The 20,656-nt window shown below is 36.0% G+C and overlaps 1 protein-coding gene across 8 annotated transcripts in view; it reads left to right on the top strand.

Annotated features, from left to right (window-relative positions):
* The window catches only part of stxbp5l (syntaxin binding protein 5L), a 215,583-nt gene that overhangs the window by 21,676 nt on the left and 173,251 nt on the right, over positions 1–20,656 (top strand). For all 8 annotated transcript variants that reach the window (XM_073845458.1, XM_073845456.1, XM_073845453.1 and 5 more), the window contains exon 2: positions 4,326–4,423. In XM_073845458.1, coding sequence (XP_073701559.1) covers positions 4,326–4,423 — 98 coding nt within the window. The remainder of the gene's footprint in view (positions 1–4,325; positions 4,424–20,656) is intronic.

Here is a 20,656-nt window from a genome sequence, read left to right as displayed (position 1 = left end):
TATGATTTTCAGATCCGTCTGAAGGACAACTGAAGGACTCAAATGCAACTATTACAAAAAGTTCAAACGCTCACTGATGTTCCAGAACAAAAAAAAAAAAAAAAAAAAAAACTGTTGCATTAGGAACAAAATGAAGATGTGTACATGTACCGCTCTTCAGAAGCTACAGAAGATACTTTTCCCAGAAGGCAAAATAAATTAAATTTACCCAGATCTTCAAATTCAAAAGTTTTCTCTTAATGCATTTTGTTTTCCTTTTGAAGCATCAGTGAGTGTTTGAACCCTGAGTCTCTCAGTTGTCCCCAGTGTGAAAAGATGGATCTCAAAATCATACTGTCATTGTTGGAAAGGGTTCAAATACACAAAAAGGCTGCAAAACCAAAGAATTTGTGGGAGATTTTCCTGCATAACATCGGGCAGTTTAACTGTTCAGGACAAACAAGGGACTCATTAAAAACCATCACTAAACAAAATAAAAAACAGCTGGTGATCATTCAGACAACAACACAGTATTAAGAATCAAGTTTATGTGAACTTTTGAACAGGTTCATTTTTATGAATTGAACTATTTTCTCTTGTGGACTATATGCAAACATCTTTTGCATAATATGTCTTATTTAGGTCAGTACTAAATAAAAAAGTAACATGCATTTTGTATGATCCCTGTTATTTTGGTAAAAGAATGAACATTTTGCAGATTCTGCAAGGTGTATGTAAACCTTTGACCTCACCTGTATATGATTAATCACATATTGAGTTAAATAAGCGCTTTAGTTTACTGGTGTTCATTCACTTTCAGAAGCTCAAACAGGGCGATTCCTGATATTATTGACTGTGATTGCATTATTTAAAACAATTGTATTCTTTGTAGATTTTTCTTGTTTAAAAACATTGTTAGTCTGTAGTGTAATTTTTCTTGCCATATGTTTGAATTTTTAAATTGTCATCATGATGCACATTTTTGTTTTTTTAATGATTACACTCATCAGTAACAAGCATTTTGTAATTTGCAAGCAAGTAATTTTATCGATAACGGGATTAACACTGGTTGCAGGTGAATTAGCAGGAATAGATTCCCATGTCACCTTTGTGTCCTTGAGCAAAGCACTTAACCCAGTGATGCTCCACAGGGTCCTTACAGTTAGCTGTCTGCTAATGGCAGATAACAGCATCTTGACTTTGATTTGTGCGGGAGTGTAACGTGTGAGAAATTCTAGAGGTTAAAGGATTAGTTCACTAGCAGAATAAAAAATTCCTGATAATTTACTCACCCCAATGTCATCCAAAATGTTCACGTCTTTCTTTCTTCAGTCGAAAAGAAATGAAGGTTTTTGAGGAAAACATTTGAGTTTTTTTTCCATAGCGGACTTCAATAGGGATCAAGAGGTTGAATTTCAAAATTGCAGTTTCAGTGCAGCTTCAAAGGGCTCTACACGATCCCAGCTGAGGAATAAGGGTCTTGTCTAGAGAAAAGATGATGAAAAAAAAGTATATACTTTTAATTAGCAATTCTCGTCACGCATTACGTAATCATGTTAAATAAATCTTGTAATGTTTTCCTCAAAAAACGTAATTTCTTTTCTACTGAAGAAGGAAAGACATGAACATCTTGTATGACATGAGGGTGAGTAAATTATCAGGATTTTTTTTTTATTCTGGAAGTGAACTAATCCTTTAAATCCAGTGTGATTTACAGAATAAATTACATGGCTCTTAACCAGAAGGTTGCTGGTTCAATACCCACATGCAGCAGGCCATTACCATCAGGCCTGATGTTTTTTTTTTTTTTTTTTTTTTATAATAATTTATTTTAAATTATTTTTTAGCATTACTGACATTAGCCTATTTAAGTTATTTTTTTATTTAATTACATTTTATTTTATTTTGATTATTTATTGCTTTGGTTTTGTGTATTGACATTTTGGCAATATGAGTAATAAAGTACTTTGAAATTGAATTGAATTGAAATTGAGATGAGAAGCAATGTTTTGAATATGTTTAAGAGATCATGTAGCAGATACAGGAAGGCCAATGAGAATTGAGTAATATTGTTATTAAATAAGCAGAAACTAAAACAACTGCTTGGTGCAGGAGTGCAGGAACAGCTTGCTGCTTTAGGTGGTTGTTGCAGTTTGTCCATGAATGTGATGGTTGGTCTTGGGGGCTCCATCGTTTTTGCATAGCAAGCATCGACAGCTGTGTGACCTTCAGCTGAGATGAAGATAGACTGAGTGGGGGTAGGGGAGCTCGGTTTTGATGAAGTTGAGCTTGAGTGGTCAGCGAGGTGCCAGAAAGGCATGCTGAGATCTTTGCTGAGATTGTAGACATGGAGACGTGGAAAAGGAAATGAGATGGAAAGTGGAGTGTTGTCAGCATGGCGGCAGCGTGAAGTGCCATATGATTTAGTGGCTCAATCAAGTGATCTGGTGTCATCAACATCTTTGATGATATATGATTATGTGATTGAAAGGTACCCGGGTTCAAATCCAAAGTGGTTTTGCTTTTCAGCAAACTAAGTAGGAGGTCGTATCTGTTTTGTCATTTTACTCCATTCATCTTCGGAACACAAATTAGATATTTCGGACTTAAGCTCAATTCCTGGAGGGCAACAGCTCTGCAGTTTAGCTCCAACCCTAATCAAACACACCTGATCCAGCTAATCAAGGTCTTCAGGATTACTAGAAATTTCCAAGCAGGTGTGAGTTGGAGCTGGTTGGAGCTAAACTCTGCAGAGCTGCGGCCCTCCAGGAATTAAGTTTGAGAACTCTGTTTTAGATAAAATCTGAGAACTTTCTTCTCCAAAGGCAGAACAACTACCACGTTCAAGGCCCAGAAACGTAGTAAGGACATTGTTAAAATAGTCCTACATCAGTGGTTCAACTGTAATGTTATGAAGCTACAAAAATACTTTCTGTGCACAAAGAAAAAAAATAACAACTCTATTCAACAATTTCTTCTCTTCCGTGTCAGTAGTCTCCGTGGGCTCACATTACCACAATGCATGCATGTGGCCCTTTTCTTTTAGATCTGTTCTGTGTAATCTGGTTCAAATGGGGGAGAGTGGGGTAAGATGAGCCATTTTTTACTTATGTGTTCCTCAAGCTAAGGGAAAATGACACAGAATTCAATGGAAGTATCTAAAGAAATTTCAGGGTGCTTCCTATCATTTTACAACATAAAAAGCAACCAAATGAAGTTTAAATTCCAATCTTCTGCATTTCTTTCCCAAAAACTGAATAAACAGAGAGTTTGTTGAGTAAAATTGAAATAAAAACTGAATTAGAAATTAATAAATGTCACTGAAAATAATAAAGATTTTGGTCAAAAGATTCTTGGCAAGCTTTTCTGCAATGTCAAACAGACCATCGGGACTACAGTTGGAAATACATATCTGATTATAATGTGATGAAAAGCATCTTCTGGTTCTTATCATAGAAGGATTTGGTGCACTTGTACACTGTCCCTATCAAATAAGCTAGAAATAATATGTATATACACTACTGCTCAAAATTTTTATGTTTTTTAAAGAAGTCTCCCATGCTCATCAAGACTGCATTTATTTGATCCAGAAAATAAATACAGGAAAAAAATGCAAAATTGCAAAATTTTCTTACAATATAATATAATGTTTTTTATTTTAGAAATAATTAAAAGTATTCTTGTAGCTTTAGAAAATTACAGTTGAACCACTGATGCCAAATGGACTATTTTAATAATGTCCTTACTACCTTTCTGGGCTTTTAACGTGGTAGTTGCGTTGCTGTCTATGCAGGGTCAGAAAGCTCTTGGATTTCATCCAAAATATCTTAATTTGTGTCCCAAAGATGAACAAAGGTCTTATGGTTTTGGAATGACATGAGGGTGAGTAATTAATGACAAAATTTTCATTTTTGGGTGAACTATTCTTTTAAGTTTAAGGAAAAAAAAAACATGTATAGTTATATAAATTTTTACTGTATCTTTAATTAAATAAATACAGCCTTGGTGAGCATGAGAGGTGAGCATGAGAGGTGTCTTTCAAATTCATTAAAAATATTTACCTCAAACTTTTGAACAGTAGTGTATGCCAAATGAATAAAATATTGCAGAATATATTTTGAAACAGAGAGGAGGGAGCGTGTGGCTGCACACTGAGCAGCAGAAAGCAGAGTATTGTTTCATGTTAGCTGTTCTCATGAGAGTAGCAGGAGGTACAGGCAGGCCGTAGGCTGTGTCACTATTATGTGGGAATGAATGACTGAAGTTGCCTACAGTGCTTTGTTCTTAACGTAGCACACAATGTTTTCTCTTTTTTTCATGTTTTCTCTGTTTTCCTTTCTCTGTAGACGGTGCGTCATGGATTTCCCTATCAGCCCACAGCTCTGGCATTTGACCCGGTGCAGAAGATCCTTGCCATTGGCTCTCGTTCCGGAGGAGTACGGCTGTATCCTTTTGTTCCCCTTCAGTGATGCAATGCTGTTTGCTCCACAGAGTAATTTCAAGACTTTGGAGAGACTTTTGGGCTTTGGGATAGCTGCTGTCTGAGGTAAGGTAGAATGCTATCATGTTTCCTCGCTTTAAAGACCTCCCTATGGCATAGAGGGGTGTAAGACCATTTGACTAACTCCCAGAGGAATCGCAGGGCAATGTTACTAATGCATTAATACTGAGAATGACTGACAGAAAAATAGAGAAAGTAAGACACCCAGTTCCAACATAGCTGGATAAATAATGGATAAACATGAGTATTGGCCACTAACAGAAACCCCTATTAGCATTAGCATTTCTGTAATTTCTTTGGCAGCATTATTGAGCAGGCCCACATGGAATCTGTGTCTGCAAAACTCCACAGCAAATGAATTATTGAGTTAAATCAGTATTCTTGCCTTACCAGAAAGCCTGCAATAATGTTTTATTTTCAGACATGTCTGATTCGATTTGCTGGGAAATTTCCCGGCTTCAGTCGTTCATCCTCATGTGTTTACATCATGTCTGTTAACAATAAAAGAAGGTCCGGCTGCTTTGCAAAGAGCAGTACTGATGCACATTTAAATAGAACATACTGTAGAATATGCAAAGTCAGCAGATTCCATGTTGGCCTTATTAAAAGTATTAATTCCAATAGAGATACAAAGAATATAAGTTTACAAAATATAGAGAGAGAGCTTATAATTTAGAAAAGAATTTAGAAGCGAAAATGTGGGATCTGATTTGTGGTGTGTGTAATTTATTTTCTCAGCCGCATGAATACATTAATCATGTTCCTTTAAGTCGATGCCAGCACTTGTACAGCTCGAGTGTCTGGAGTGTTTTATGATTTGGAAACATCGCCTGCACAAAAAAAATCAACATTTAATTTTTGGGTTTGTCCTCAAAGATCATGCTATTTATTTGGTTTATCACAAGAGGTTTCCGTGCAATATTGAGGAAACAAAGTCTGTGTGCAGAGAGTCAAACGAAGCAATGCCCAAAAATCATGTGGCAGACAGGGAGGAAAAGAGAGATAGTAGGCCATTTTTGCATCACTGTGAATTAGCTTTGTGCTAATTATGGACCTGTCATTACCGTAGATAACTATGGACTGTGTTACTTAACTGTGAAAAGCATGACTCTCCCTGTCTCTCTCTCATCTCCAGATACTTTTTCTCTGCTCTTTCTGTCTCACTTTCTGTCTGTCTTTCCTTCCATATGTATTGAATGCTAATGAGACATGAAAAGAAGGGGCTTTGACTCCGTTGGGAGTCATTTCTGTGTCATCTGACAGTCGTGGCATGGACTATTGTGAATAACTTACTGTGTGCACAAATTTTAGATCATCAGTGTGTTCTGTTGCATGACATACATTGCAAGGAGTACTGTATGCCTAGGCCTTTTATTCGATTTTAAATGAAAAAGGTTCAACAAGCACATATGGGTGATTGAGAGCACACATACTTTTGCCTAGGGATGTACAGCATATTTGGTACCATATTGGCTATGGGTTAGTGTTTGAGATTTTTTATTTACTGTAATACACACTACCTTTCAAAAGTTCAAAAGACAAAATACCTACTTTTGGACATACAGTTGATTTTTTCCCCCCCTGATAGCTTACTGATTGTGTTTGTTTCAGATTACATTTGCCATTTTGCTCACTTCTCTTTCTCGTTCCTGACTCTTTCTCTCTGTCTTTCTCCGACTCTGGGCAGAATGGTATATTTAGTTCTTGTTCAAAGCTCTGTATTGATTGAGAGAGCCCAAAGTTAAACATTCACACTGCACTATCGATTATCAACCTCTCTGTGCACTCACTGCATACACTATCTGCAAATCATTTTTATAGGAGAATACTCAACGTGTGTGTGTATGAGTTTGCATGTTTGCTCATTTTATAACCGTTTGTAAATATCTAATTAATTTTATATAGTTTTGTAAATATATAATTAAAGAAACATCTCTCTTTATAGTTTAGGAAAGAAAGACAGCTGACAGGTGTAAACCATACGTTCGCATTATGTACTGTACAGTATATAAAAATAGGCACAATGCTGAAGTAAGCAAGGAGCACATCATACTAACTGGATTTGTTGATGTCATCTGTGTGTGTGTGTGTGTGTGTGTGTGTGTGTGTGTGTGTGTGTGTGTGTGTGTGTGTGTGTGTGTGTTGTGATGCAGATCTTGGCAGGGTGGCAGTATGCAGGGCTGAGATTGGTGTGGCATTCACTTCACTGCAGTCAGCTAACTGCACAAGCCCCATGAATGAAGACAAAGAATCAATCTCATACTAATCCAATAAAGTCATTCTGAACTTGTGGGAAGGAAGCAATGTTATAGAACCAAACATGGGTGAAAAAATCCATCTTAAGATTCTGTTTTGAGAAAAATCCTTTAAAAATTTTGCTCAGTCCATGCACAAAGGAATGGATGAACAAGAATGCATTAGATTTATTTATTTACTTTATATTACGCTGTTGACGCACAGATCTAATATAAATATGTGATTTATTTCCTAGCTGTTTACCTTCACAGGCATAACCAACTGTTTTTTTTTCCTGTGAGTTTATAACATGAACTTATGTGTATTTGACAGTTTAAGCGCTATAAGACTTGAAAGAGAACTCAGTTTAGTACTCAAATGCAGCGTGACAGCCACTTTCTATATCATATATCAGAAGTTTAAACTTGTATGGCTTTAAAACGCATGATTTCAGCACAATAGATATGATAATCAAAACCAGACAGATTTTTTTTTGACAGAGTATTTGATGTATGAGCTCTAAAGTCACAGTCCTATTCTGGAAAAGGAGGCAGGAATCAGCAGATAATTTCCATTTAAAGAGACATGCACGAAAAGGGTGTTTCTGCGTCCATTGAAAATTTTTAAAATGATATAATTCATGATCTGTGTTTTTTTTTGAGCTGAAACTTCACAGACACAATCTGGGGACAACTGAGACTTATATTACATCTTGTAAAAAGGGGCATAATAGGTCTCATTTAACAGATTGTTGGCGGCTTGTGTGTGTGTGTTACTGTATGAAGTGGTATAGGTTTGGCTTGAACATTGATGAGACCTATAGGTGGTAATAAAATGGATATGTTTTAGTTAAACAGCAAAAAAAATCTTTCCACTTTCTTCAAAAATCGGCACAATTACAGGATGGTACACAACATTTGTTTCTGTTTGTGAGTAGGAGTAGCATATTCAGTTTTACATGACTTATTTTGGGCAAATCTAATGGGTAGTCTTTGGTCTCATTAAACTTGAGTAAATAGTTTTTGCAAAATCTCATCATGTTTATGTAAATTAAATGCTGTATATCAGAGCTTGCATTTGAATGAATTGCCTAGCAACTTTTATGGCTATTGTTGTTTATTAAAGGATTAGTTCACTTCCAGAACAAAAATTTACATATAATGTACTCACCCCCTTGTCATCCAAGATGTTCATGTCTTTCTTTCTTCAGTCGAATAAGAAATTATGTTTTTTGAGGAAAACATTTCAGGAATTTTCTCCATATAGTGGACTTTATTGGTACCCCAAAGTTTGAACCATAAGTTTATAACCACAAAAAGCTTGTCTTGGCTCTGCGATGCGCATGTGTGTGTTCCGGGTCAATACAGTTAGGGTATGTAAAAAAACTCCCATCTCGTTTTCTTCGCTAACTTCAAAAACACCCTACATCGCTGCAGAAGTACCGACCTAGTGTTTACAAAGTGAACATACAAAGAAGATCAAACGCCCTTTCCAAAAAAAGGTAAAACAGCGTTGCATGACAATTTTGAAGTTGAAGACGAAAATGAGATGAGTTTTTTGACATACGCCAACTTCGAAAACTTTTATCCGCATTTCACTAGTTCGCTTTTGCATATAATAAACAGCGTAAAGTTAAGCGTGTTTGGCATGCTGTCCGGGAGAGGGCTCCGAGCTCGGTAGTCATTCCCGAGCCCGGGGCACTCCCCCTGCCCAGGGAGAGGGGTCTGAGCTCGGCATTTGGCCTGAACCCAATAGCGCTCCCCCTAGCTGGAGGTGAAGAGAAAATAAAAGGGGGGGTGGGAGGGATGCTGGAATCAGAGATAAGTGAAGGTAGGACTGCTTGGTTATTTAAAGGGACTGTAGTAATTGGATAGGGAGAGTGATTGGATAGGGAGTGATTGCTGATGATGAATTGGCCGTGTTAATTATCTGCGCGAGCTCCTCCTGAAATTTGTTAATGAAACATCACTAAAAAAAAATTGGATCAGGTTCGATTTCAATAACCTTTAGATGGCGACAAGTTTGTTTTTTAAGATTGTTTTACGAGTCAAAAGTAAAGACTTTTATACTGAAAAATTAGAAACGGAAGTTATTTTTTTTTAGTTTAGTTTTAACAAATGTAGCAGCACTGTCATCAGAAATCACCATTAACAGATGATATTAAGGGTATTAATGTTTTTACAAAGAAAACACTTTCCTCAGCAGACATTCAAACTAATGTTTCATTGTGAATATGAACATTAAATGCTGTATCAGTTGCAGGTTGCCATGATCGCTCAGTCTATATATCTCTCATAAAACCCTACACAATACAGTAAGCTTTTAATACAATAAGTTTTCATGAAGCAACTCAACGTTTGTTCGTTACTAGTTCTAAAGTGACATTTTTCTATTTAGTAATGGAGGCTGTTCAACTGTCAAACTGAGATTTGAATCTGTGGTGGAAGGAAGTAGTTTAGAAAGAGGGTTTTTAAAGACACTCCATTGTTGTTTCTTATGTATTTACACACTCGTGCCATCGAACTGTTGTATAAATGCAATATCACACTCCTAGATATGACATAGCCATATATCGGCAAGCTGTGATTACCTACGGTACTCTGTGGCCTTGTGCCTAAGGCCAAATCATAGCAGTGCCAATATATAGCCAGGTCTCACGTCTACTCGTCTATATATTTTACATACAGATTCATGATTTACATTCAACACCGAATACATTAGTTAGACAATAATTGCATTAGATGCAGGTTGTTTTACTTGCTACCACAGACAGCCATCATTGTTTATTACCATGGCATCTGCATACGCTTCTGCATTCCACGCCATATCTTGTATGTACAGAAGAGTGTGCAAAGACCAGTGTTGGGAAGGTTACTTGAAATGTAACAGATTACAGATAGCAGGTTACCCTATTTAAAATTTAATATATAGTGCAACTATTTCAATTACTTTATTAAAGTAATGTAACAGATTACATTTGATTACTTTTTGATTACTTTTCTACATTTCTAATGAATGTTAATCATTTTCAAACTTTTAAAGCAGCCAGGGTTAAAATTACAGTAGTACTCAACACTAATCAGACTTTCAAAATCACCTTCATCACTTGAATTATGATTATAATAATTTAATTTTACAGCACAGCCACCACAAAATCAGACTTTAGCACCTCTGAGATCATTCTGAAGTGAAATACTGATATAAAATCATAACAAGAAATAGTTTAATAGCTATGATACTGTTTTTGAAATCAAGTCTTTGCATAGCTATGACAGGAAACAATGGCATCTAACAATGCCTTGGAAAAAGAGTTAATCTTTAAAAAAGCATATACATAAAGCCAAATAGGAAATAAAACTATGTGTCCTAAACTCCTGAAACAGTCTCATATTTTAGAGCAGCCGATGCAATTTGGCAAAGATATGCATTAAATCTGTATGTGGATGTGTGTATGAAAATATTCAGATGTAACCCCTTTGTAATCGTTAACATTTTTATAAGTAACTGCAATATAATTACACATTTTTTTTCTCAGTAACTCTAATTGATTAACGTTCCATTTATTTTGTAATTAAATTATCTCTGTTACATGTAGATACTCCCCAACACTGGCCAAGGCCTTAAAAAATAAAGCCTAACCTACCACATAGTTGGTATGCTTGCAACATGAGCTGTGATTCCCTGTGTGTTTGTTAGTATTCATTTTAAATTTGTATACTGTAATATTAAGTCTGTTGTTTATTTACCTGCTGTGATACAATGTAGAAATTCGAGTGACTCACTTAGTGATTTCATTGCACTATTAATCCTTCGATTAACACCATTATGTTCACTAAGTTCGGCATCACCGGCATGAGTTCTCCTACAGCAGCCCTGTAGCGGTCACTTCTAATTCACTTGCATCTCATACTAAATTATTTTCAATTGTGATAAAATCAGACTGGCGCATGATTGAGGGTGACAGTTGACTCCCTTCCAAACATCGGCCTCTCAGATCTACACCTTTGAGCATATGTGTCATTCATCTCTGGTGTTGTTGTTAGGATCTCCTCTGTGACACGGGTGCACTACGGGCTGCTTTTTGTGCGAAGTAGTCCTTATCGTAGCAGGAAGTGAAGAGAGGATTACTGTCCAATAGAAGGCTGATAATAGAATTCTCTACCTGTGTGTGTGTGTGTGTGCGCATGTATGTGTTCAAAGACGTGATTCAATTTGATGTGCATTTCTCCGAGAGTTTGTAAGTTTGTATGTGTGCCAGTGTGTGTAAGTGCGTACATGCGAACAGGTAATAGAATTCTCCTCTGTGATAAGCTGTCGATTCTCATCAAAGCGGACTAGCGGAAAGAGAGAGAGAAAGTGGAATTGGTATGGGAGTGATGATGAATTTTGGTGAGATGGCAAAAGCAGAGGTGGGTGGAGTCATGTAACCTTCTACATCATTTTTCCCCCACTTTCTGTTCCATTTTTATCGGAGCCAGGAGAGAGAGTGTGAAAGAGCAGGAACTGTTTTCATTATCAGGCAGGGCACGTTTAGAGTTCACCGCAGCCTCTGTCTAGTTAATGTCGGAATGATGGGCGAAACACACACGCGCGCTCACACGCTCATCCAAACACATCTAACGCAGCCACACAGAAACATGCACAAACACCAAGGCAATGACAGATGTCTTGTGCGTGTGGTCAGAGTGACAGTGAATAATGCTGAGATCTTAGCGCTGACGCTGATAGTTAGCACGCTGCTGCCATCTTTCCTGCTGACAATATGTCACCCTTCTTTATAGCCTCTCTTAATATTTATAACATCTTTGCACCAGTCCTCTCATGCTGGTTTTTAAAATTCTCTCTTATTTGGCAGTTATGCACTTGATTTTGACATAAAATTTGTTCTTTTCAATTAATTACCACATACGGTACATGCATATGTGACCCTGGACCACAAAACCAGTCATAAGGGTAATTATTTTGAAATTGAGATTTATACATCATCTAAAAGCTGAATAAATAAGCTTTCCATTAATGTATGGATATGTTAGGATATGACAGTGTTTGGCTTTGAGATTAAATCGCCTTTAAAGTTGTCCAAATGAAGTTCTTAGTAAAGCATATTACTAATCAAAAATCAAGTTTTAATATATTTACAGTAGGTAAATTTATTAAATGTACAAAATATCTTAATGGAACATAATTTGGCATAAAAGAAAAATCAATAATTTTGACCCATACAATGTATTTTTGGCTATTGCTACAAATATACCCGTGCTACTTAAGATCACATGTAGTACACAAAATTTGCTTTCAAATCTGATTTTTTTGGACTTATGTGGAAGTTTTTTGTTTAAAGAAATGTAACTTTTATTCATTTCATTTAAATGCTGTTCTTTTGAACTTTCTGTTCAGTAAAGAATCCTAGAAAAATATGTATCATGGTTTTCAGAAAAATATTAAGCAACACTCTTTTCAGCATTGATAATAATAAGAAATGCTTCTTAAGCACCAAATCATCATGTTAGAATGATTTCTGAAGGATCAAGTGACACTGAAGACAGAATAATTGCTGCTGAAAATGTATCTTTGCAATCCCAGTAATAAATTATATTTTAATTATATTTTGTTCAAGAAACAAATAGTTATTTTTACCTTGTAAAACTATTTTTTGCATTTTTTTACAAATGCAGCCTTGGTGAGCATTAGAGACTTGAATGCTACAGACTTTTTTGAATGGTAGTGTATATGCCAAGTAAATAGGTCGTTGATGCAAACTGATGATATTCACAGCATTAAACTACTTGGCACAGTCTAATTGGTTCATGTTGCATAGGTAGCCAATGAGCTTACTGCTTTACATTTAAACATTCATCTTCAAAACCCTCCACCTCCCCAGCTCCACTTGTATAAATCTGCTTTTGGTTATTATATATGCTATTGTGCAGCAGCTGTATGTCGTAATTACTCAGAGCACCGTATCAGCATACGTATTGGCAATAGCAAGTTCCTGTGCTTTGCAACAGCAGCAATAATCTACAACAACAGCAGCAGCAATTCAGCATTGTAGCAGATCTGTTCCGCCAAGACCAAATACATTAAAATTGTCATATCCATTACCATGCTAGTTGTCATGATAGAACTGATTTAAGATTGACCCTAGTTCTGAATGTCACAAAAAAACAAAACAAAAAAAAACTGCTTGGTTGATTTACAGTCTCTTTGTGAATTCTGGCCAGAATAAGATGTAATGTGGACTAGACTTCATGCTTATGCATGAAACACTTAAACACAATGGCCCTGTCCCAAATGGGGCACTTGATGTGTATTTGCAGTCTTGCAGTGGCTTGCGTCTGTGAAGCCTCTGAGGCCGTAAGGTACTGATTCCCCTTTATGGCTGCTGTATACCCTCAATGCACACTTCTGCTAAGCCTGCTCTGATGCAGTCTACTACTCAACAGTCTGTGCAGCAGTGTGGACTCTGAGGAGGGACACAAGTAGGGTTACCACTTTTAATACCCAAAAATAAGGGACGCATTTGGGGGGGGGGGGGGGGGGTTGGGATGGGGTCATCTCAAAAATGCTTCAGTAAAAAGGTTTCATATGAGTTGTGCATATAATATGGAACGTCCTGAATAAGAACTGATCATTGTTTTTTCTACTTTTTAGAAATGGGGTCTATATACCCCGTTAAAATGTAATAATGTCCCATATCTCAAAAATGCTGCAGTAAAAAGGTTTCATATGAGTTTTGCATATAATATGGGCCGTCCTGAATAAGAACTGATCATTGTTTTTTTTCTACTTATTAGACTCTATAAAGTCTAATAATGTCTCATTTCTCAGAAAAGAACCATCAAGTACACCAATAAATAAAACGGATATTAAAGCAGAAATGCCAATAAATAAGTAAAAATTCACGAGCATTTTGTAGTATTATCTCTCAGTCCTGGGCGTCTAAATGAAAAGCGCTCTGCAAGCGCATTCTCTCTGTGTTGTTCCTGAAACTACCGTAATCACTGTAATATGCGCGCACAATTAAAATCAATCGCGGCTGGCTTGGCCGTGTTTTTCTGAACCGCGGCTGGCTTTACCGCAGTGTTTATTTGCATGAGACGCTGCTTTAAAAAAATATATAAAAAATACGGGACAAAACCCGTCCCGTATTGATTCAAAACGGGACGCGCAATTTCATTCTCAAATACAGGACGATTCCGTATTTTAAGGGACGGGTGGCAACCCTAGACACAAGGGCAACAGTTGGGACAGGACTGAAGTAGCTGGTTATGAATGCATAGATGTTGTCAACACTGACTATGATTGTCATATGTGACCCGTGCTGGCAAAATGAGTTAGAATGCATATGGTCTAATTTTGAGCTTCAGGCAAAAGAAGTGAACAATTAGTTTTGGTCGAATTTGAGGTTTTTACAAAAATAAGTTCATTTAAGCCTCTTTTAGCGATCCCAATGCTCCAAATAGTAATTAAACATCTAAAATCTAAATATCTAAATTTTCTGCCTTATTTGGAAGGTTCTTGAACATTAATGATGAGCTCTGCTCTGATTGACTGTTTCACAGAGCTGCTCATCTCAATAGCTAGCACATAGAGGAAAATTTATATTTAATTATGGAGCTCTAGCCACTTTTAATATGCGGTTTGTTTAATCTGCCATTTTGAATCCGCAACATTTTACTCTCACTATTGTGATCGCATGTGCTCTGTGTAACGTTATACTGCAACAACACAAGTACTTACCACACAAGTTTTGATGCTTGTCAGTGATGCTCAGGATCTTTAAATCATTCGCCATCATCAGCACAGTCATTTCTCCATTATTCCCCATCATCAGCGCAGTCATCTCTCTTTTTATTTGGTAAGTGAAATCTTATGTACTGCAATGTAACAGGCTACTGCTAGCATTAAGCTAACCATGTCCCTTCAGTGGCTCGCCTTATTTTACTGATGTACTGACATTACTGATGATTGGGCTATGCAAATGTTGGGGGCTTAACTATTAACAATCACGACTATTGCGTAATAGTCGGTGTTATGTTGGAATTGACCTATTTTTCAATGGTCTTTTGCAAACACCAGATTTATATAAGAAGGAGGAACTGGTGGTGTTTGAGACTCATGGTATGTCATGTCCATGTACTGAACTGTTATAATTTAACTTTGCCAAGGTAAACACAGTTTTCCATTCTATGGCACCTTTAAATTAGCTTATTCCAAATAATTTTACCAGCAGGGGTCACATAGCTCCGAAATATCTCACCACTCTTTTTGAGTTTTATGCATTATTTCCTGAGGGATATGGGTCATGAATTTATAATTTTGACATATAAGAGGTCATTGTGCTATAAAAACATTCTGTAAGTTTCAGAACTTTCTCATTAGTTTAAAAACAGCTTATATTGAAGCCAATCTTCCAAAATGACAGGTTGTGAAATGTGCAACTTTTTTGTATAATAGGGTGGCTGAACACCGCCTCCGCAGAAGAAGATCAACACCTGCGATTTGTGGTAAACGACAAATGCAGCAAACGCAGGTCTACGCAGAAACCAAATGATAAACTTTATTTGAGGAAATTTATTTCTAATAAAGTTCCAGACCACGTGAGTAAGAACTTAGTCCTTCATTTCATTTTACACACAAGACAAAATTTGATGCAGGATTTTCTGAAAGACGAAACTTAAGATGCTGTACTGAGCATATTAGATCTGACAGTAATGTCACACCACATACGTATGAGTAACTGTTGTTATTACATGGTCACTTTAGCTTTGTCTGTTATTGCAGATTGTTTGATATGTACTGAATATTTATGTGTTTTCAACCTAAATCACAGCAGCATCTGTGAAGAATATAGGCTGTCAAACATACACAACTGTTAGCCAATCATAGCAGTTGGCGTTTACTTCCAAGTCTACAATCCGCCATGCCTATTCAATACAGCGTTCTGATGAGAGGGGTCAAAACAAAACAGAAAATAGCCTATTACTTCTAAAATTTTGATAACATTATAATCAGACCTCAGAAAACAGTACAAAATAATAAAAAGGCAGTGAACCTTTTAATGCTTCTAGGTCTAGGTTTTAGGTCACTTGTGGAGAAGAGTCAACATGTACTGTCTTTGTAGTGTAAAGCTGGCTGTAGACCTTAGTCAGGGCAGACGGCATATTGATTTTTACGTGGATGGAAACAAGGCTGTGAGGGATAGACTACAGTCTTTACAATGGTACAGTACATATTTTCTAAAGGTGCTATATCAAGTGATTTTTTTATAGGTTGTGTTTTATAGTTTTTTTTTTACTAAAAATGTTTTGTCTGCTGAACAGTTGGTGTATTATACAACTGGCATGTTATAGTCTGTCCCTCACAGCCTCATTGTTATTCCCGTCAAGCATTACATATATCACTTCCCTGACTAAGGTCTAAAGATGGTTAAATAGATAAAAAAAAACAAAAAAAAAAACACCAATCACAAGGTTTCAAGTATTGCAATGATGTCACCAGCATCATTAATATTCATCCTGTTAGCAAACCTCAATGTTGTGGACTCAGAAAACGTTGCCAAGCCATATGCCCACGATTACGACAGACAAACACACACACACAGACTGTAGCGAGGGACCTGTGGAGGGAGCTAAATTACATTTGATTTAAACTGATTTATAGTGAACGCTGCTAATTAAATTAATGAACATTTTATGGCTGAAACAAGATACAGGACATACACACACCTACACACACTTACTCCTTTCCATCATGGCATATGGACTTCACATTAACTTCTGTTGCTTTATATTAAGCTAATAATATAATAATATGTTCCCTAACTTACATAGGAACCTTTCTGCATGTTTACATTTTCATTAAAACATCATTTAGTATGTTTATTAAGTCATGTCCTCTTGAGCCTGTTGGCTGCTCCACAAAAAGGTGATTTCTGGTTTACTGTCCATCTGGGAATATTTAGTCCCCACAATGTAAGCATATATTTTACTATATATAGTTGTGGATATTAGTTATGAATATAATGAAAGGTCATAGAGATATTCAAAGCAGCTGTGTAGAAAGGTCAATCATGTGTGATTAACGTGAGTGTTTGTGTGTGTGTGTGTGAGTGCATTTGAGGGCTTTCATTCTTTACTTAATTAAGATAATGTTTAGATTATGTTTATGTGTCCTTGAGGCTTCTGTCCTTTCAGGCTTCAGTTAACCAGCATACAAATTGCTTTGGTGTATTATGTGTTGGGGGTGGGGTGTGTGTGCGTTATGTTGATTTTTGTCTTGATGTGCGTGTTATGCATGTCAACTGCCTCCTTGACCTGGTCTCGGTTTGATGGAGTGGTCAAGTTTTGGCGGATGTTGATTGGCTGATTATTAGACGGATGGAGGGAGTGCGGGGGAGGGGTGACGGCAAGGCAAGGATGGAAAAGAGAGATAAATGGCGTTATTCGGTCATTGTGCAGAAATGATTGCAATTAGAGCTACTGAAAGAAAGGCCTATGGGCTTGAAGAGTGTGGAGGTGGAGAGGTTGAAGAGCAGATCAAAAGAATGATGGAGGAAAAAAATTGACTGACTGACTGGCACACGAGCAAATGTGCGCGCACACACACACACACACACACACACACACACACACACACACACACACACACACACACACACACACACACAGTTCTCAAGTGTATTCACACTGAGGCGAACATTCCTGCACAAATAGAATAAAAGCTTCTTCAGTGGTTCATTGTAGCAACAAGATCTTTTCTTAAAAAAGTTTATACTGTATAGTGTGGTGGTTTTCAACCTCAGCAAACTTCAAAGAGGTTGCAAAGTAACTTAAAATGAAGAAATACATAATTTTTATATCCCCCAATTAACCAGTAAATCTCGTTTTTTTTATTGTGTTTAATTAACTGACATATATTGACACTCCCAGTTTCTGTAAAAAAAAATGTTTATATATTACTGTTATTGTTTTAATAATATGCTATTATATAAGGGGATTATTTTGTTGGATTGTGGGGAGCCAAAAAGCTTGAGAACCAGTAGTATAGGGTTTTAATAGTGGCAAATATTACATCAGCTGGTAAATGTTTGAAGCTGGTCTTTTATTTTGACAGGAGATCAACTTGAGGTACTGATTCACTTTTTTAAGTATATATTATTTTTTACAAATTTATTATTTTCCAAATAGTTATTTCAAACTGTTTTTTAAGTGCATGTGTTATTTACTATCTTTACGATAAATTTGTGATAATATATTGACTTTATATAAAACGTTGGGCACTGTGGCTCTCTAAGATATCAGCATTGGCAAATAAAAGCTAGTGCTTGAGGTGACAGTGATTCCTTGGAGATTAAAATATTATTCATCTAAGAATTATTATTTTTTTTAAATAAAAGCCTGTTTCTGCCACTGAATAAAAAATTAAAAGGTTATTGCGACTTTTTATTTCACAATTCTGTATTTTTTTATAGCAACTCAAAATTCTTAAAATTAATTTTTTCTAGCAAATGTGACTTTGTATCTCACAATTCTGATATTTTTCTCGCAACTGTGAGTTTATCTCACAATTCTGACTTCTTTTCATGCAGTTCTTTTTTTCAGTTGTGAGATATAAACTCACAATTGTGAGTTATAAAGTCCAATTTTGAGGGGAAAAAAACTGATATGTTATCATCATTATGAAATTATAACTCACAATTAATAACTTGCATTTGAGATATAAACTCACAATTGTGAGTTATAAAGTCCAATTTTGAGGGGAAAAAACTGATATGTTATCATCATTATGAAATTATAACTCACAATTAATAACTTGCATTTGAGATATAAACTCACAATTGTGAGTTATAAAGTCCAATTTTGAGGGGAAAAAACTGATATGTTATCATCATTATGAAATTATATCTCACAATTAATAACTTGCATTTGTGTTATAAAGTCAGAATTATGAGATATAAACTTGCAATTCTGAGAAAAAAGTCACAACTGCGAGATATAAACTCACAATTCTGAGAAAAAACTCAGAATTGCAACATATAAACTTGCAATTGCAAAAAAAAAATCAGAATTGTGAGATATAAACTTGCAATTACCAGATATAAACTTGCAATTGTGAGAAAAATAGTCAGCATTGTGAGATAAAAAGTTACAATTTACTTTTTGTATTTTGTACTTTATTTTCGCAAGGGTGGAAACTGTATTTTGGTACAATACAGTCCAGCATATTGGTTTCTGGGTACTTTCAAACACCAACACATAGATGTTTTACCAAAGAACCAGAAAATAAAAAGCTTAAAAAAGCTTATAAATATTCGGCTAGGGTGTTTAGACTGTAAACCTTATTTAGTTTGATGGGACCTTTGAATATGGTGCAAAATTCGTATGAACCAATTTTATAGAAGCTTTATCAGAAAGAGTAGATGTTGACCAAATTTTGATTTTGTTGGATGACCTATCCCTTCAAGTACATACTAAACACATTATTCATTCTATCCACATGCATACAAAAATGGTCCCATGAGAGTTCGGGACACAGATCAAATCTCACACAGATACACATTAGCCTGTGCTCAATCGATATCCTCAAGAGTCAGGGCCTCCCTGATTGCCTTTCGAGTGTTCCAAATGAAGGCAGCAACGTATAGGGCAGGAGAAAGGGAAGACATATATATGTTATTGAATCAATGGTGTGTGTCTTCTAGCACTAAACTTTTTGTCTCGCCCTCTTACACCTACGTTCTTTCATTAATTATTTAATTTATTTCTTCCTAATTCCTTTGTTCTCTTTGCTGTTATGGGCATCCTGTGTGTATAGACAGACAAAGAGAGTTAGGGAAACAAACAGAGACTAAAACAAATGGAGAGAGGTTTGGAGAGTTTTATATATATATATATATATATATATATATATATATATATATATATACAGTAGTCAACATTCGAAGTGGATCAAAACCTTTCATCAAATTTGTCCTAAAACCAAAAAGAATACCCGTTCTTATCTTAGGTCAACTTTGATGAACTTTTTTGATCCACTTCGAATGTTGACTACTGTATATATATTTTTTTTTTTTTTTTTTTTTTTATAAATTTTTGTGTTTGCATTACTTTTATGTTACACTTGATAATGGAAATGAGCAGTTTTTGTAGTGTCAAGTACACTAAATTAAATAGAATAAGAGAGAAAGAAAGAGACTTTTAATTGTCCACTTTTTATGTGCTAGACAGTTGTGCTTGCTGTTTTTAGCTCTGTCTGTGTGTGTGTGTACACTTGTGAACTCGACCTGTATGACAAGCAGATAGAAAAAAGTCTAATGGGAGTATTAGAGAGACAGAAAGGGAGAGGAGAGAGATGGAATAAAGAGAAAGGGATGGATGGATGGATGAATGAGCAAAACTGATTTGATGGGCCCCTGGACTCACTCACTGCAGTAAGAGACAGGTTGTCTGTGTGTGCGTAAAATGTATAGTTCTTATATACTGTGTATTTATGTACAGTATTGATTAAACTGCATTTGTAAATGTACAAAACTGTTAACAGTTTTGTGTTCCTGGAAGAAATGAAGTCACGCGTATTTGGAACTTGAGAGTGAGGAATTAGCAAAATGTTAATTTCTGTGCTATTACTATAACAGTTGCTTTAATTCATATTTGAGAACCATACAGCACAAATAAGCACACATACACAAACGCATACGCATTTACCTGAAAGAAAATGCAAATCTCTGTCATGTGCATTTTCCACTCCCACAGCAGCAAAGCAGCAGGTGGTTATTTTATCTAAAATGAGTGTTGCGGCAACAGAAAAAATCTCCAGCGCTCGGCTATTATCCATTGTCCTATTCTCCATTTTCTTTCTTTTTTTTTGTGCAATCAGTCATCTGTTCTTCTATTATCGTCATCATTATAATTAGTGATTGCCCTTGAACGAGAGACATGT

This window comes from Garra rufa, chromosome 8, assembly GCF_049309525.1.
Source record: "Garra rufa chromosome 8, GarRuf1.0, whole genome shotgun sequence".
NCBI lineage: Eukaryota > Metazoa > Chordata > Actinopteri > Cypriniformes > Cyprinidae > Garra > Garra rufa.
The sequence above is the reverse complement of the archived record's forward strand: the minus strand, read 5'-3'. Positions and strand labels throughout refer to the sequence as shown.